At 48.1% G+C, this 19739-nt stretch overlaps 1 protein-coding gene across 1 annotated transcript in view; it reads right to left on the reverse strand.

Moving 5' to 3' along the window:
• Positions 1-300: 300 nt before the first annotated feature.
• The window catches only part of LOC140407314 (mitochondrial ribonuclease P catalytic subunit-like), a 117930-nt gene continuing 98491 nt past the window's right edge, over positions 301-19739 (reverse strand). Inside the window, exons 5-6 of the mRNA XM_072494904.1 lie at positions 9606-9712; positions 301-2031 (exon numbers count right to left, since the gene is read on the reverse strand). Of these exons, the coding sequence (XP_072351005.1) occupies position 2031; positions 9606-9712 (108 nt within the window). The 3' untranslated portion in view covers positions 301-2030. The remainder of the gene's footprint in view (positions 2032-9605; positions 9713-19739) is intronic.

Below are 19739 nucleotides of genomic sequence, written 5' to 3' on the forward strand. Positions count from 1 at the left end.
ATCATGAAATAGAATCAGCATAAGTGGAAATTACGAATAGGAAGAGTCAGAAAACACTGGTGGGAGTGGTTTGTAAACCCTTAAGAGTAGTTATGTCATTGGGCAGAGCATTGAACAAGAAATTATTGAAGCTTGTAACAAATGTAATAACTGTGGGGGACTTTAATTTTCATATAGCAGAAACTGCCATGAAAACACTCGACAAAACACATCCTCTAGAATCTTCTTGCCAATTTGATGGGCCCAGTTTATTTGAAGATATAGATTGAAGACTAAGGATCAACCATTTTAGATCTGGTATTGGATTGGATTGGATTTGTTTATTGTCACGTGTACCGAGGTACAGTGAAAAGTAAAAGGGAATAAAAGAAAATACATAATAGAGCAACACAGGGTACACAATGTAACTACATAAATACCAGCATCGGGTGAAGCATAGAGGGGTGTAGTGTTAATGAGGTCAGTCCATAAGAGGGTCATTTAGGAGTCTGGTAACAGCGGCAAAGAAGCTGCTTTTGAGTCTGTTCGTGCGTGTTCTCAGACTTCTGTATTTTCTGCCCGATAGAAGAAGTTGGAAGAGTGAGTAAGCCAGGTGGGAGGGGTCTTTGATTATACTGCCCGCTTTCCCCAGGCAGCGGGAGGTGTAGATGGAGTCAATGGATGGGAGGCAGGTTCGTGTGATGGACTGGACCGTGTTCACGACTCTCTGAAGTTTCTTGCAATCCTGGGCCGAGCAGTTGCTATACCAGGCTGTGATGCAGCCAGATAGGATGCTTTCTATGGTACATCTGTAAAAGTTGGGAAGGTTAATGTGGGCATGCCAAATTTCCTTAGTTTCCTGAGGAAGTATAGGCGCTGTTGTGCTTCCTTGGTGGTAGCGGCGACGTGGGTGGACCAGGACAGATTTTTGGAGATGTACACCCCTAGGAATTTGAAACTGCATACCATTTCCACCTCGGCCCAGTTGATGCTGACAGGGGTGTGTACAGTACTTTGCTTCCTGAAGTCAATGACCAGCTCTTTAGTTTTGCTGGCATTGAGGGAGAGATTGTTGTCGCTACACCACTCCACTAGGTTCTCTATCTCCCTCTTGAATTCTGACTCGTCGTTATTCGAGATCTGGCCCACTATGGTCGTATCGTCAGCAAACATGTAGATGGGAGTTGGAACCAAATTTTGCCACGCAGTCGTGTGTGTACAGGGAGTAGAGTAGGGGGCTAAGTACGCAGCCTTGCGGGGCCCTGGTATTGAGGACTATTGTGGAGGAGGTGTTGTTGTTCATTCTTACTGATTGTGGTCTGTGGGTCAGAAAGTCGAGAATCCAGTTGCAGAGTGGGAGCCGAGTCATAGGTTTTGGAGCTTTGATATGAGCTTGGCTGGGATTATGGTGTTGAAGCCGGAGCTGTAGTCAATAAATACGAGTCTGATGTAGGAGTCCTTGTTGTCGAGATGCTCTAGGGATGAGCAGGGCCAGGGAAATGGTGTCTGATGTGGACCGGTTGCAGCGGTATGCGAATTGCAGTGGATCAAGGCATTCTGGGAGTCTGGAGGTGATGCGCTTCATGACCAACCTCTCGAAGCACTTCATTACAACTGAAGTCAGGGCTACCGGACAGTAGTCATTGAGGCACGTTGCCTGGTTCTTCTTTGGCACTAGTATGATGGCGGTCTTCTTGAAGCAGGTGGGGACCTCGTAGTGGAGTAGGGACAGGTTAAAGATGTCCGCTACCTCTGCCAGCTGGTCTGTGCAGGGTCTGAGTGCACGACCAGGGATCCCGTCCGGGCCCGTGGCCTTCCGAGTGTTCATTTTCAGGAAGGCTGATCTGTCTTCAGAAGCTGTGATGGTGGGTATGGGTGAGTTATGGGCTGCTGGGGCTCTCGACAGCGGATTGTTGATTTCCTGCTCGAACCGAGGATAGAATGCATTGAGTTCATTGGGGAGGGGTGCGCTGCTGCCAGAGATACCCTCGGCTTCGCTTTCCTGTTATGTTTCCGTTGTGTTGTTTAGTCCTTGCCACAACCGCCGAGAGTCTGTATTGTGTAATGAAGCAGGGTTAATTAGTATTGTTGTAGTAAAAGATTCACTGGGAAATAGTGATCATGACACCATTCAATTCCATGTGAAATTTGAAAGTGACATGCTCCAATCGCAAACAAAATCTTAAATTTGAGCAAAGCTAATTACATGTGCTTGGAGTCCGAGGAGATAGGAGAGGTGCTAAATGAATATTTTTCATCAGTATTCACACAGGAAAAAGACAACGTTGTCGAGGAGAATACTGAGATTCAGGCTACTAGACTAGAAGGGCTTGAGCTTCATAAGGAGGAGGTGTTAACAATTTTGGAAAGGGTGAAAATAGATAAGTCCCCTGGGCCGGATGGGATTTATCCTAGGATTCTTTGGGAAGCTAGGGAGGAGATGCTGAGCCTTTGGCTTTGATCTTTGTCATCTTTGTCAGCAGGAATAGTGCCAGAAGACTGGAGGATAGAAAATGTTGTCCCCTTGTTCAAGAAGGGGAGTAGAGACAAGCCACCAGTGAGCCTTACTTCTGTTGTGGACAAAATCTTGCAAAGATTTATAAGAGATAGGGTGTATAATCACCTTGAAAGGAATAATTTGGTTAGACATAGTCAACACGGTTTCGTGAAGGGTAGGTCGTGCCTCACAAACCTTATTGAGTTATTTGAGAAGGTGACCAAACAGGTGGATGAGGGTAAAGCAGTTGATGTGGTGTATATGGATTTCAGTAAAGCGTTTGATAAGGTTCCCCATGGTAGGCTACTGCAGAAAATATGGAAGCATGGGATTCAGGGAGATTTAGCAGTTTGGATCAGAAATTGGCTAGCTGGAAGAAGACAAAGGGTGGTGGTTGATGGGAAGGGTTCAGACTGGAGTCCAGTTACTAGTGGTGTACCACAAAGATCTGTTTTGGGGCCACTGCTGTTTGTCATTTTTATAAATGACCTGGAGGAGGGCGTAGAAGGATGGGTGAGTAAATTTGCAGATGACACTAAAGTCGGTGGAGTTGTGGACAGTGCGGAAGGATGTTACAAGTTACAGAGGGACATAGATAAGCTGCAGCGCTGAGCTGAGAGGTGGCAAATGGAGTTTAATACAGAAAAGTGTGAGGTGATTCATTTTGGAAGGAATAACAGGAAGACAGAGTACTGGGCTAATGGTAAGATTCTTGGCAGTGTGGCTGAGCAGAGAGATCTCGGTGTCCATGTACATAGATCCCTGAAAGTTGTCACTCAGGTTGAGAGGGTTGTTAAGAAGGCGTACGGTGTGTTAGCTTTTATTGGTTGAGGGATTGAGTTTCGGAGCCATGAGGTCATGTTGCAGCTGTACAAAACTCTGGTGCGCCCGCATTTAGAGTATTGCGTGCAATTCTGGTCACCGCATTATAGGAAGGATGTGGAAGCATTGGAAAGGGTGCAGAGGAGATTTACCAGAATGTCGCCTGGTATGGAGGGAAGATCTTATGAGGAAAGGCTAAGGGACTTGAGGCTGTTTTCGTTAGAGAGAAGAAGGTTAAGAGGTGACTTAATTGAGGCATACAAGATGATCAGAGGATTGGATAGGGTGGACAGTGAGAGCCTTTTTCCTCGGATGGTGATGTCTAGCACGAGGGGACATAGCTTTAAATTGAGGGGAGATAGATATAAGACAGACGTCAGAGGTAGGTTCTTTACTCAGAGAGTATTAAGGGTGTGGAATGCCCTGCCTGCAACTGTAGTGGACTCGCCAACACTAAGGGTATTCAAATGGTCATTGGATAGACATATGGACGATAAGGGAATAGTGTAAATGGGCTTTAGAGTGGTTTCACAGGTCGGCGCAACATCGAGGGCTGAAGGGCCTGTACTGCGCTGTAATGTTCTATGTTCTATAGGATTGGATTGGATTTGTTTATTGTCACGTGTACCGAGGTACAGTGAAAAGTATTTTTCTGCGAGCAGCTCAACAGATCATTAAGTAAATGAGAAGAAAAGGGAATAAAAGAAAATACATAATAGGGCAACACAACATATACAATGTAACTACAAAAGCACTGGCATCGGATGAAGCATACAGGGTGTAGTGTTAATGAAATCAGTCCATAAGAGGGTCATTTAGGAGTCTGGTGACAGTGGGGAAGAAGCTGTTTTTGAGTCTGTTCGTGCGTGTTTTCAGACTTCTGTATCTCCGGGGGCCAACACCTCCATTCCCCTCTACCATCTGCCATCCTCCCCTTTTGGCTCTACTCCGATTAATTTCCTGGCCCATCCAAGGTGGCCCCTTTCTCAGCCCCTGACCATGTTTCTTCTCCAACCTCGCCTTGTTGCATCATCCTACCTTTCCCTCCCATCCTCCCCCTCCGGCCTTCTCTCCCACCTCACTTCCGTTCACCAGCATTACCTGCCAGCGTGGCAACTTCTGCCCAAAGGCATCTCCCACTGACCCGCCACCCTTCCCCCACCCTCACCTCTGTTCTGTGAAGAAGGCTCCCCGCTAACCTCCCCCTCCCCCATCCGAACAAAGACTTGTCCACAGGTCACCTTCCCCAAGAACAAACAAATAGAAAAAATACACAGCCCAGGCAGCGGGAGTGTGGATGGGGACAGCCGTCCCCTTACAAACTTTTCACCCCAGTAAAAAAGAAGAAAAAACCCTCCACATTGGAGGAAAATAAATCCCCCCCCACTCCCTCCAACCCCCATTGGGTATTCCCAATTACTTCAAAGTGCCAACACCTTAGTCTCCCAGAATTGTTCAGTTCAATTGTCCCCCAGTTTATACTCCTTGATAAAGTCATTGGCCGCTTCTGGGGTCTCAAAATAGTATTCGTGGCCTTCATTCGTCACACAAAGCTTCGCCGGGTAGAGCACCCCAAACCTGATCTGCCGTCGAAAAAAGCACCGTCTTGCACACTGCAGAACTCTTTCAGCTTCAGACATGCCCAAAACATGTGGACATGTTTCGCAGGCCTCCCCACGCACCATCCACCCCTCAAAGAGCCTGCTCATCTGGGCCACCATTCTATGTACCGCGGCATGGTAGCACAGTGGTTAGCACCGTCACTGCACAGCGCCAGGGACCTGGGTTCGATTTACAGCTTGGGTCACTCTGTGCAGAGTCTGCACGTTCTCCCAGTGTCTGCGTGGGTTTCCTCCAGGTGCTCCGGTTTCCTCCCACAGTCCAAAGATGTGCAGATTAGGTGGACTGCCCATGATAAATTGCCCTTAGTGTCCAAAAAAGGTTGGGTGGGTTACTGGGGTAGGGTAAAAGTATGGGTTTAAGTAGGGTGATCTTTCCAAGGACTGGTCCAGACTCGAATGGCCTCCTTCTGCACTGTAAATTCTATGATTCTATGCAGTTCTTTGAATTGAATAAGGCTAAGCCTAGAACACGAGGAAGATGTGTTCACCCTCCTCAAAGTCTTCTCCCACTACCCAGCATCCATTTCCCCCCCAACTCCTCCTCCCACTTCCGTTTAACATCTCCCATTGGGGCTCCATCCCAGTACATTAACTCCTTGTAAATCTCAGATACCTTACTCTCACCCACTCCTGCTTCTGATACCACCTGTCCTGTAGCCCCGAGGGCGGCAGGTCAGGAAAGCAAGGCACCTGCTTCCTCACATAAACCCGCACCTGTAAGTACTGGAACCTATTCCCCCTCGGCAGCTTCTACTCCTCTTTAGGGCAGCACGGTAGCACAAGTAATTAGCACTGTGGCTTCACAGCGCCAGGGTCCCAGGTTCGATTCCCTGCTGGGTCACTTTCTGTGCGGAGTCTGCACGTTCTCCCAGTGTCTGCGTGGGTTTCCTCCGGGTGCTCCGGTTTCCTCCCACAGTCCAAAGACGTGCAGGTTAGGTGGATTGGCCATGATAAATTGCCCATAGTGACCAAAAAAAGTTAGAAGGGGTTATTGGGTTACAGGGATAGGAAGTGAGGGCTTAAGTTGGACGGTGCAGACTCGATGGGCCGAATGGCCTCCTTCTGCACTGCATGTTCTCTTCCAATGCCTCTTTGGACCCCCATTTCTGAACCCATATTTCTAATATCTCCCTATCGTGACACCAGTTAGGAGCGCACACATTCACTAACATCACAGCAGCCCCCTCCAACCTTCCACTCATCATCATGTATCTTCCCCACTATAATTACACGCTGAACAAGCCATCCTTTTGTTGATAAGCATCACAGTCCCCCTCGTCTTCACCCAAATGGAACATTTGTTCCAATAATCTTTTCTCAACCTCGTTTGGTCCTTGGCCCTCAGATGAGTCTCCTGCAGAAAGACCACGTCCGCCTTTGAATTTTTTAAATTCGTGAACACCTGAGATCTTTAATCAGCCCATTCAAACCCCTCGCATTCCATGAGACCATTTGGTTGGGTTGGGGAGGGGAACTCCAGACCCCTGCTGTCAGTCACACCCGAATCCTAATCGACTCCTCCAGGTCGCTACCTCGCACACCCAAGATGGCCACCGCCAGCCCCTCCCCATTCAATGACTTTGCTGCACACCCAAGATGGCCACCACCAGCAGCCCCCCCCCCCCCCCCCCCCATCTAATGATCCCTCGCACACCCAAGATGGTTACCGCAAGCTCCCCCCATCCAATGACTCCATAAAGAAAACTTCGCTGTGAACCCTTTACAAACCATCAAATAAGATGGCACCGGAGCGTTGAGACTCACTGTGAGCTCTCTCCCACAGATCCTCTTCCTACATCTCTTATAACCGTACTAACCTTTTAAAACAAAGTGAACAGAAAACAGCAGCAGGGAAAAACAAACAAGAACTCACCCCCCAGAGTACAATGCCAGAGCTCAAACATGCAAGTTGGCCACCCAAAAGTTAAAATCAACGCAGATGTTAAAATTGATGCTGCAGAATGCAGAAATCCCTTTAATATGAAATTAAACTGCTTGAACATGAGGAATGCTTAAGGGTATGGGTAATAAGCAGGAGAGGGCAGGAGGTGGCTCATGTGGATAAAAATATATTCTGCATTCCATAGTTCCATGACTGCTGGATGTGCATCCAGCGTATAAAGGGTGTCAAATTTCCTTACCAGATCATTCATACAATTTCACTCAGTATTTTAATTCGAGCTCTAGCCACGTTAATTAACAAAGTGCAACATTTGTGTGTGTGGGTGAATGGGTGTTTCGGAGTTTAAACTTTTTTTCTTGGTAGATAGAAATATTGGTTTTATTCAATTTAAAAGCCAACAGTAAATTTTGAACGCTCAAAACCAAAACAAATCAATTTTATTTTGATTTTCTAAGGAACAAATTATTAGTGACTACAGTTGTGAAAAAAACATAAATCTTACTGAATTTTCAGGATGATTTGTGCTTCACTATTTTCAACATATTTTTATCCTGAGGTATGACAATTAAAATTTAAAGAACATTGGGCGGGATTCTCCGAAATGGAGGCAGAGTGTTCGTGCCGTCGAGGTTCACAACGGCGCAAAACTGCCCCTATCCGGATCGATTCTGGGCCCGATAATGGGCTAGGAGCGGCGCCGCGTCATTTACGCGCGCCAGGCCTTGGCGCCACGTAAAGGCGGCGGTGCATACATGACGCGGTCAGCGCTGCATAACTGGCGTCACCCGCGCATGCGCGGGTTAGCCGGCACCAACCCACGCATGCGTGGTTGCCGTCCTCTCGGAGTCCGCCCCACAAGAAGATGTTCTGACGGATCTTGCGGAGCTGCGGAAGAAAGGAGGTCCTCCTTCAGAGAGGCTGGCCCGACGATCGGTGGGCACCGATCACGGGCCAGACCCCATTTGAGGCTCCCCCCGGTGCAGGATCCCCGCTCGCTCCCCCCCCAGCGTTCCTGCGCTATTCCCCGCCAGCAGCAACCAGGTGTGGACGGCGCCGGGGGGAACCCGCCGTTTTGGGCAGGCCGCTCGGGCCCATCCGGGCCCGGAGAATCGCGGGGGTACCAGTGAATCGCCATTTTGGCTTGTCTCGGGCGATTCACTGTACCGCGCCGCACAAAATGCGATTGTGCCGGTCTGGCTGCTTCCGTGAATCGCGGGAGGGCGTCAGACCGGCGTCGCGGGAAAATCTGGCGACCCAGGCGATTCTCCCAACCGGCGCGGGAGCGGAGAATCACGCCATTATACTTGTATTTGCATGTTCTGGTGTAGGGTACTCAGCAGCAAATTCTGATGAAACAAAATAAATTTTCTGTTAGAGGCCTAGGATACAAATTTATTTCAAGAAGCTGCAGCTAACATTTTCCATGTTAACTTGGGAATCACTAATATCATGGTTCTGCAACTAAAATCATTTATTTTGATTTAAAAAAAGTAAAGCATTCCTGTTATCTCACAAAGGATAACAAGGGTTATGAGGAGAAGGCAGAATGGGGATGAGAAAAATATCAGCCATGATTGAATGGCGGAGCAGACTCGATGGGCAGAGTGGCCTAATTCTGATCTTGTGTCTTATAGTTTTACGAATATTACTTTAATTTGATGTGAACTGGTTGAGAAATCTCAAATTGTGCATTTTAGCTACCTGCAGTTCACCAAATCACCAAATCCCAGTGGTACCCAAGAGGTACATACATTCATAGAATTTACAGTGCAGAAGGAGGCCATATCGGCCCATCGAGTCTGCACCGGCTCTTGGAAAGAGCACCCTACCCAAGGTCCCACACCTCCACCCTATCCCCATAACCCAGTAACCCCACCCTACACTAAGGGCAATTTTGGACACTATGGGCAATTTAGCATGGCCAATCCACCTAACCCGCACATCTTTGGACTGTGGGAGGAAACCGGAGCACCCGGGAGGAAACCCACGCACACACGGGGAGGATGTGCAGACTCCGCACAGACAGTGACCCAAGCCGGAATCGAACCTGGGACCCTGGAGCTGTGAAGCAATTGTGCTACCCCACAATGCCTACTGTGCTGCCCTGAATGCCCATTGAATGCTTAATGCAAATATGTAATAAAAGATTAAATAATGTCTAGAATTCCTCAGTGATACAATCGACACATGATGTGGTTCTTAGGCTATATAGACCAATAAGTTTTGAATCTTTGTGTGTACTGAGTTAGCTGAACTCAGCAACTACAGTCAGCTGCCTGCATGTATTGAACTGTTGATCAGAGTTTTAACTTGATCCTTTTCTACGCTGATCTAAATTACTTGAATGTCTGTGGAGGAGATTAAAGGCAATGAGATAATTTTTTAAAAAGAAGATAGGGCTGTCGCTCATGAAATTGATCCATTAAGCTAAGCTGGATGGTAATGTGCAAGTTTTATTTGGGGACTGTGTTGGTTTTGGTTATGATGTCGCCAGGTTCAAAATGATTGCTGAAGCTGTCTAAGCTGACACAGGAAGAATGGCCATTTGGTTGAAGTAGTAGAGGCCAATCACTACCTGGAAATTCAATATGAAACACAAGTCACGGCTCTTTGAAGGGTGAAAAATGTAGAAGAAAATTGAAAAACAAAATAAACATCTCAAAATGACAAAAGAAATACTAAATGCAAAAATAAAATATAACATTAAAAAAAAACGCAGGAAAAAGGCAGCATCAAATGTCTATCCACTGCTTCTCTTCAATTATGTCTTTGAAGACACAACCATTTACGTGGAATTTCATAGGAACATCGCTCTACTCCCTCTTCATCGTATGGTATGTGCCAAGTATTGTTTGTCGTCTGTACAATAGTGTCATACTTTGGTATGATCTATAGGGAAAGACAAGTATAAAAAAATGTTAATTTATGTGGGGATTAACTGATTAATATAACTAAAAATAAATCATGTTTCTCACACCCAGCAATATAATTTTAGAACAAAGTTCAATCAATATTTGGAACATGTTGGAACATTTAAACCATTTACCAAGAACAACACTCCACAAGTTATTGTTAGAAGTTTATGCAGATTTAGACATAAAACTGTCATTACTGTTTGGTCCAGTATCTTCGAGATTTGGGGCTGGATTCGCCGTTTCAGTGACTAAGTGTTGACGCCAAAGGAGCATATGTGGTCTTTTCCGACCAAAAGTTCTGCGTGAAATCCTCACCGATTCTGGGACGATGAGGGGCTAGCAGCGGCACCGGGTGAAACTCCCGGTTCCTGCGTCAAAAACGGCCGGATCCCTGGCCGCGCATGTGAATAGCTGACGACCTGCAGCAATCGCGCTGTACAACATGGCGCCGGCCATGCACAGACCCGACCCCCCCATCCGCGACCCCACAGCCCAGCCCACACCAGCCCTCGCAAAAGCCCCCCCCCCGGCCAGCGGCACGGATTCTGGTTGAGTGTGGTGGTGCTGGACACAGTCCGCAGCTGCCACGCCGGGTTCCCGCACGGTTGAGACCACACGTGTTCCGCGTCATCGGAAACCCGGCACATCAGGGTGGAGCATCATGGGAGGGCCTGCGACGCGATGACGAGGGGGTGGAGCATGGCTGACTGGCGTCAAACCCTCTGCTCCTCTACCCAATTAAAAACTTGGGAGTGAAATTTTATCACCGCTCTGTCCTGTGGGATTTTCCTGTCTGGTCAAAGTCATTGGACTTTTGAATGGATTTTTGCATTTTACAGCCCGCCCTTGCCATGATGATGCCATACAATCCCACCCTTGGATGGTAATTAATGGAGGCGATGGGCATCTCACTCAGTGGCCAGCAACTCTATTGAATGATTGTGCAACTTGGGAGGTGGGGGCTGCTGCTGGTACAACACCCAGCCAAGTCCCAGGATAGTCGCTGGGTGCCAGGTAAGTTACAGCAGAAGGCCAGGAGTGGAGTTTGCAGGGCAAGGGAGAGGGGGTTCAGCAGGAATGGGTAGGGGGGAGTGGCGCACAGAGGGCATTGAGTGCCTTTCAATGAGGAATCCCTTTGGAGCCCATTAGCAACCCCACACAGGTTTGCTCGTCATGCCCTTCGCATGGTGAACCCCATGCCTGTCGCTAGCTTAATATCAGCGGTGGCGGAATGAAGCCCTCAAGTGGCATCAAGGACATCAATTGCAGGTGAAGCCATGGCTTTATAGAGTTGGATGTGAGACGGTGTCGTGGTCCCAACCTGCCCACCCTCACACCTGATTAAATGTTGCCCCAGCACCAAACTCGCCATGGGACAGGGCATTAAATTCCGTCCGGAAGAACTTCATGGTCTCCATATTCTTCCTACTAAAATGTACCACCTTACACTTCCCTATTTTGAAATTAATTTGCCAATTACAAATCCATCCTGCAAGTTTATAAATGTTTTCGTGAATTTTATTGCAGTCCTCCTATGCGTGAGCTACATTCTCCAATTTAATGTAATCAAAACTCTGAAATTGTACTCCCAATTCCAAAATTCAAAACGTTCATGAAAGTGGTGAATAAGAATGGTCCCAGCACCGATCCTTGTAGCACACTATTAATGACCCTCTGCCAGTCTGGGTAACTGCATTTAAACACCTCCTCTCTGTTCTGTTTCATAGCCAATTTGCTCTCTATTCTATTCAATTAGGTCACTTCTCATTGAAACAGAGAAAGTAGGAGCAGGAGTTGACTCTGGGACAGTTACTACAGATTGGAAGGTAGCTAATGTAATCCCTCTATTTAAAAAGGGAGGTTCAGAAAATTATGGGGAATTACAGACCAATCAGCCTGACGTCGATAGTCGGCAAAATGCGACAGTCCATTATTAGAGAATTAATAGCAGAGCACTTGGAAAACATTGACAGGATCGTACAGAGTCAGCATGGATTTACAAAACGGAAATCATGCCTGAAAAATCTATTGGAATTCTTCGAAGATGTAACTAGTATAGTTGACAAGGGGAAGCCAGTCAATGTGGTTTATTTGGACTTTCATAAGGCTTCAAAAAAATCATACATAAGAGTACCTTAGCGAAGGAATTCAAAAAGCACTGAAGAATTGTGTCAGAAGACCTCAATGGCGTGTAAACTCAAAGTACATGGGATTGGGAGTAGTGTACTGAGATGGACAAAAAACTGGTTGACAGACAGAAAACAAAAAATTGGAATAAACAGGTCTTTTTCAGAAAGGCAGGCAGTGACTATTGGGGTATTGCAGGGATCAGAGATGGGGCCCCTAGCTACTCACAATATATACTAACGATGGCCGTCTGGTGGCTTAATGACGGGGGAAGACGCGCACGAGGTGGCTCCGGCTAGATACTGCACTTTTTGCGCCTTTTCTAGTTCCACAGATTGTTTACTCTCGGAAATCCACATAATTATTGTAATAAATATTGCAATATGATTGAAATGCCCCAAAAATCAGGCAAAAGACAGCTGGGAACAGAAACTCGTCAACGGAGTCGGAGGCCTCTCAGAGCTCATCAGCAAGTAAAATGGCGGAGTCAGTTTCTAGTGCTCTGTCCACTCCACTAATGGCCAAGGTGCTTTCTAGTACCTTAGCGAAGTAATTCAAAAAGCACTGAAGAATTGTGTCAGAAGACCTCAAGAAACCAATTTAGGGGCCTTTGGCCACCATTCGAGCGGCTCTGGGGAAACCTAATTAGCCTGGTGAAACCAAGGGTGCCACGATCAAAGATATGGAGGTGGCATTGTCAGGCCCCAGCCATTGGATTGCCCCACTGGAATCGGAATTGTCTTCAGTCATCGAGGCAAATAGATTGTTGAGAGACAAGATGAATGACCTGGAAAATAGGTCCAGGAGGCAAAATATTCAGATTGTGGGGTTGCCAGAGAGGGTGGAGGGCCTAACACACACCGTGTACCTTCGGGCATGTTCGGTAAGTTGGTGGGCGAGGGTTGATTCACATCCCTCCTAAGTTGGACTGGGCCCATCATACACTTCAGCTGAGGCCTCGCCCTGAAGATCTTCCATGAGCAGTGATAGTGAGGTTCCACAGCTTCAAGGAAAATAAAAACGTTTTGCAATGGGCAAAGGAGCACCGCAACTTTAAGTGGGATGGCCACTCCATCAGGTTCTATCAGGACATGGGTGCGGAGCTAGCAAAGAAGAGGACTGTGTTCAATGGAGTCAAGGCTGTCCTGTATAAGAGTGGAGTCTGATTTGGTCCACCCAGCTCGGCTCAGTGTTATTCTTTGATGTGCCGGGGAGGTGGACTCTTTCGTTAAAAGACACAAGTTGGAACAGAACAACTTTGGACTATTTTAGACTGTACCGGGGGACGAGACAGGGATGCCCCCTCTCCCCACTGTTGTTTGCGCTGGCTATAGAGCATTGGCAATTGCTCGGAGAGCTACTAGGGGCTGGACGAGACTGGTCCGGGGGGGGGGGGGGGGGGGGGGGGGGGGGGTGGAGCACAGGGTTTCGCTCTATGCGTATGACCTGTTTCTGTACGTTTCGGAGCCAGTAGAGGGGATGGAGGAAATCATGAAGATTTTAGGGGAATTCGGCCGGTTTTCAGGGTATGAGTTAAACATGGATAAGAGTGAGATGTTTGTGGATCAGGCGAGGGGACAGGAGGGGCGACTGGGGGAGCTGCCGTTTAGGTGAGTAGGGGGTAGTTTTAGGTACCTGGGCATCCAAGTGGCGGGAATGGGACCGGCTGCATAAATTGAATCTGGCCAGGTTAGTGGACCAAATGAAGGGCGATTTCCGGAGATGGGACGTGCTCCCATTGTCGCTGGCCGGGAGGGTACAAACAGTGAAAATGACGGTCCTCCCGAGGTTTCTATTTGTATTTCAATGTCTCCCCATTTTTATTCCGCGGTCCTTTTTTAAGCGGGTCAACAGGGTGATCACGGGCTTCGTCTGGGCGGGCAAGACCCCGCGGGTAAGGAAGGTAATGCTCGAGCGGAGCCGGGGCGAGGGCGGGCTGGCGCTGCTAAATTTCAACAACTATTACTGGGCGGCTAACATAGCCATGATCAGGAAGTGGGTGGTGGGGGAGGGGTCGGCGTGGTTGCGGATGGAGGCGGCTTCTTGTAAGGGCACCAGTTTGGGGGCGTTGGTAACTGCGCCTCTGCCACTCCCGCCGGCGCGGTACTCCACCAGCCCCGTGGTGATGGCAGCCCGGAGAGTTTGGGATCAGTGGATGCGGCATGTGGGAGTAGTGGGAGCATCGGTCTGGGCCCCAATTTGTGATAACCACCGGTTTGCCCTGGGGAGTTTGGATGGGGGGCTCCGGGTATGGCGGAGAGCAGGGATTGAGAGAATGGGGGATGTATTCATAAAGGGGAGCTTTCCGAGTAGGAGGGCGATGGAGGAAAAATTTGGGCTGGCGAGGGGAAACAAATTCAGATATTTGCAGATGCGGGATTTCCTTCGTAAACAGTTGGCAATCTTCCTGCTCCTGCTGCTGAGGGGGATTCAGGTTAGGGTAATTTCCAGAGGGTGGATAGGGGAAGGGAGCGTCTCGGACATCTATAAGGAGCTTATGGGGTCGGAGGAGACGCAGACCGAGGAGCTGAAGTCTAAGTGGGAGGAGGAGCTGGGAAGTGGGAAAGAGGACGGGTTATGGGCAGATGCATTGAGTAGAGTCAACGCGTCCGCAACATGTGCCAGGCTCAGCCTGATACAATTTAAGGTTGTGCACCGGGCTCACATGACAGTGGCCCGGATGAGCAGATTCTTTGGGGTGGAGGACAGGTGCGCAAAATGTGCGGAGGACCAGCGAACCATGTCCATATGTTTTGGACATGTCCAAAGCTTAGGGGATTTTGGCAGGGGTTTGCAGACGTCATGTCCAAGGTATTAAAAACAAGGGTGGGGCTGGGTCCAGAGGTGGCGATTTTCGGGGTGTCAGAAGACCCGGGAATCCAGGAGGACAAAGAGGCAGCCATTCTCCCCTTTGCTTCCCTGTCCCTGGTAGCCTGGAGACGGATACTTTTGGCATGGAGGGACCCAAAGCCCCCGATGTCAGAGATCTGGCTATCGGACATGGCTAGCTTTCTCTGTATGGAGAAAATTAAGTTCGCCTTGAGAGGTTCATTGTTAGGGTTCGCCCGGAGGTGGCAACCTTTCGTCAGCTTCTTTGCAGAAAATTAATTGTCAGCAGACGGGGGGGGGGGGGGGGGGGGGGGGGGGGGGGGGAGTAGTTTAAGTTAGAGTAGGGGGGTAATAAGGGTGGGACCTGCACGAAAGGTGAATGCACTATGTTGATATTTTCATGTATCTTGTCTATTTTGTTGTTGTTTCTATACCAAAAATGCCTCAAAAAAACGTTTATTAAAAAAAGACAAGTTGGTGCAGTGTAATTGGTTTTTTTGGTTTAATGTTGAATTGTTACATTGTTGGAGGTTTCACGTTTGTTCTGTTTTTTTCTTGTTCTTGTTGGGGTTGAGGTTCTTGCAGTTCTTGTTTAGATTTGGGGTTTTACACTATGTTGAGTTTTGTTCGTTCGGTGTGCAAGGTATATATATATATATGGGGTTTTGATATTTTGTTTACATCTATTTTTCATTTTCTCCAGTCGGTGGCCGACCTGCCAACTAAAGAGTTAGTTAACGGTAGTGAAGAGTTCACTGCAGCTCATTTTAGTTGTTTTTTTTAGATAACAAGCTTAGAGTTTTTGTTTTGCTCGTGTTTGTTAGACGTAGCCTTTGTAGTTTTTGTTTGCCTTGCTTTTCTATTTGGGTTTGTACTTGGGTATCGTTGTATTCTAGGACGATGACGTTGGGGTAGTTTGCTGATGGTGTCTGCAGATTTTTATTTGTTCAATCTTTTGACTGAGTTTTGTGGCCATCTTGGGTGGATTTGCTTGGTGCACCTTTTAAGTATTCTTTGGGTAATCTCTCGGTGGAAATGGCTGACTCTGGATTGAGAGGGGATGTGGGATTACTCCAATTAGTTTGCTCACCTGGAACATTAGGGGTTTGAATGGCCGAGTGAAAAGATTGCGGACATTTGCTCACCTTAAGAACTTAAACTCCGAGATGGTGTTTTTGTAAGAGATCCATTCGGCTTTCGATGTTAAGGCCAGGGATGTGGCAAATTTAATTAATAAAAGGGTTCAATTTTTGGCCTCTAGGATTATAGCTGACCCCAATGGTCAATATGTTACTGACTGTGGCTCCCTGGTGCGCACCCTAGTGGTCATGATTAACATTTATGGCCTTATTTGGGACAATATGAATTTTATCAATACGCTGCCGACCTCTCTCCCCAATTTAGACTTGCATCAGCTTATTTTAGGTGGGGACCTGAATTGTGTCCTGGGACCCTTGATTGGATTGTTCCAAGCCTAAATCTTTTGCACCATAGGGGGTGGCCAGGGCTTTGTCGTCTTTCATGATCAAATTGGGGGGGGGAGAGGGCGCGGGTTGCACCGAAGTGATGAAGATTTTTATTTTTTCACCTGCCCATCAAGTATATTCGTGGATTGATTTTTAAAATCTAGATAAATCTCTCCTCCCTCCAGTGGTGACGGCTAGAGTCTGGCCCCACCCAACATCCACTATGGAGGTTAGACACACCACTATTAGCGGATATCCAGCCATAAAGGACGATATAAAATTTAACAAAACCGAGTCAGTCTCACCTCCCACACGGTGGGAAGCCCTTAAGGTGGTCCTTTGGGGTGGGGAAATGATCTCCTGCAGAGTGCATTTGGTGTGGACAGCGAGGGTGGAGCAGCTGTACCTGCTTGATCCTACCCCAGAGTTGTTGGCGAGTACGAAGAAAACTGCAAACACAGTTCAACCTATTACCGACTAAGAGGGCGGTTTTATGAATATGAGGAGAAGGGGCCAGTCATCTTTTGGCTCACCAGCTGAAACGTCAGATGACCTCTGGGAGATCACTCAATTTGAGCGGTAACCTCGTTTCTGCCCCATCTCAGGTTAATGCAGCTTGAGTCTTTTTACCGCAATCTTTATAGATCGGAGTCTCCGGCCTGACCTTTCGAAGGCTTACCCATCCCAACTGTTGAAGGGGAACAGCGAGTCAGAATTCCCATACACCCTGATGAAATTTTGAAAATGTATTGGAATGATGCAATCTGGCAAAGCCCCTAATCCAGATGGCTTTCCAAATGAATTCTATAAGTTCTTGCAGCAGTTTGTGCCTCTAATTCTGGACATGCCCAATGATTCTCTAACCTGGGTAGCGCTGCCCTCTACCCTCACTCAGGCCTCTATCTCTTTGCTTCTTAAGAGGGACAAGGAGACAGAGTGTGGTTCGTACCGTCCTATTGCACTTTTGAGCTCAGGTGTCAAGCTACTTGCCAAGGAGCTGGCGCTTTGGCACAAGCCTTGCCTGCCAAATATAATCTTGGAGGATCAGATGGGTTCTGTTGCCTGTTAAATGTTGCCCTTTTCCCCTCAGCAGTGCCCAAACCTGAAGGTATTGCATCTCTGGATGCAGAAACAGCATTTCATGGAGTGGAATGGGAATAATTATTTGAGATTCTTGGGCGGTTTGGTTTGGCCACAAATTTATTTCTTGGATTTGTCTGTTGTATAAGGCCCCGACTGCTAGTGTTCGTATGAATGCCCTGAACTCCGATTATTTCACTTTGAATAGGGGCACAAGGCAGGGCTGTCTACTGTCCCCACTCTTTTCTCTGGCAATAGAACTGCTTGCGAAAGCGCAGAGGTTCTCTGTTAAGTGGAGGGGGATTAATTGGGGAGCAGTGGAGCATTGAGTGTCCCTTTACATGGACAACCTACCTCTCTAAATTACAGACCCAGTATCCTCAGTGGACAACATAATGAAGTTGCTTTGCACTTTTAATTCCTTCTCTAGATACAAGTTGAACTTCAGCAAGAATCAGAATCACAGGCCCATCGAGTCTGCAGCGACTGAAGGAGCACTTCACCAAAGCTCACTTCCCCTGCCCGATCTTATTAACCTCTTAATCTAACCTACACATCTTTTTGGACACAAAGGGAAATTTAGCAAAGTGAATCCACCTAACTTGCACATCTTTGGACTGTGGGAGGAAACCCGAGCAACCGGAGGAAACCCACGCAGACACGGGGAGAATGTGCAAATTCCACACAGAGTGGCCCAAGGCCAGAATTGAACTCGAATCCCTGGTGCTGTGATGCAGCAGTGCTAACCACTGTGCCACCATGCCACCCTTGAATGAATGCTTCCCAGTTGACTCCCCTGGGAGGAGTGCCCAACTGAGGATGTCACCTTTTCGCCTCATCAAGAGAAGGTTTTGTTATCTGAGGATTCAGGTGGCCCACAGCTGGGCCTCACTTCATAAACTAAATTACTTCAATCTGGTTAGTGGTAATAAGATAGATTTGAGACGCGGAACGACCTCCCTCTATCCTTGGCGGTCAGGATTCAGACTATTAAAATGAATGTGCTCCTGAGATTTTTATTACTCTTTCAGTATCTGCCCATTTTCTCCCAAATCCTTTTTATTATTAAGGTCAAGAAATTGATATCTTGACTTCCGGGTGCGGCGATGACCAGCTGAGTCGCACGTTTCGGCAGCTCCCTGTGAAACGGACTTTTGGGCTCTTGATAGGAGCCCCAACGGCAATTTTGACGGCTAAAAACACTGTGCGGTAAACCAGAAGGGAATCCCCCCTGGATACGGATGGAAAAAGGAGGAGAGAGTGGCCAGATTGCAGTGGATCCTTTAGAACAGCGGCAAGGAAGGCAAGCAAAAACCAAGATGGCGTCGGAAGGTGGCAGTTTAACATGGGGCCCTGAACAACAAGAGTTCTTGAAATGCTGTGTGGAAGAGATCAAAAAGGAAATGAAGAAAGAGCTGTTGGCCCCGATACTACAGGCAATCGAAGGGCTAAAGGAGGAACAAAAGACCCAGGAGCGGGAGCTTCGGGTCGTGAAGGCAAAGGCAGCCGAGAATGAGGACGATATACAGGGCCTGGTGGTGAAGACGGAGACGCAGGAGGCACATCAGAAACGATGTGTGGAAAGGTTGGAGGCACTGGAAAACAACGCAAGGAGGAACAACCTGAGGATTCTTGGTCTTCCTGAAGGTGTGGAGGGAGCGGACGTCGGGGCATATGTGAGCACGATGCTGCACTCGTTAATGGGAGCGGAGGCCCCGGCGGGTCTGTTGGAGGTGGAGGGAGCATACCGAGTGATGGCGCGAGGATCGAGAGCAGGAGAAATTCCCAGAGCCATAGTGGTGAGATTCCTCCGTTTTAAGGATAGAGAAATGGTCCTTAGATGGGCGAAGAAAACTCGGAGCAGTAAATGGGAGAACGCGGTGATCCGCGTTTATCAAGACTGGAGTGCGGAGGTGGCGAGAAGGAGGGCGAGCTTTAATCGGGCCAAAGCGGTGCTTCATAAAAAGAAGATAAAATTTGGAATGCTGCAACCGGCAAGACTGTGGGTCACATATCGAGGGAGGCACCACTACTTTGAGACGGCGGATGAAGCGTGGACTTTTATTGTGGAAGAAAAACTGGAATGAGCGGGTTATTAAAAAGAACGTTCGAACAAAGTGGTGGGGCGAATGTGGGGGGCAAAGAGGGGTTTTATGTACTAATCCTGCGATGTGGTAACTTTTCTCTCTCCCACAGGTGGTGATGGGGGGAGGAGGGGAGGTGGAGGAGATGGGGCGTTGGCCATTGGGGGCGGGGCCAAGGGAGAAGCGCGGGCTTGGTTCCCGCGCTATGATAATCATGGCGGGAATAGAGAAGCAGGAAGGAGGGGGCGTCGCACGGTGCGAGCCGAGGTCACGGGGGGAAGCCGAGGTCAGCCAGAGTTTTCTGACTTCTGGGAGCAACATGGGGGGAGTAATTACGCTAGCGGGGGATCTAGCGGGGGGGGGTGGGAGGGGGGAATTACTGGGTTGCTGCTGCTGGGGAGAGGGGGGAGCTGGT

Source organism: Scyliorhinus torazame, chromosome 2, assembly GCF_047496885.1.
Source record: "Scyliorhinus torazame isolate Kashiwa2021f chromosome 2, sScyTor2.1, whole genome shotgun sequence".
Taxonomy (NCBI): Eukaryota; Metazoa; Chordata; class Chondrichthyes; order Carcharhiniformes; family Scyliorhinidae; genus Scyliorhinus; species Scyliorhinus torazame.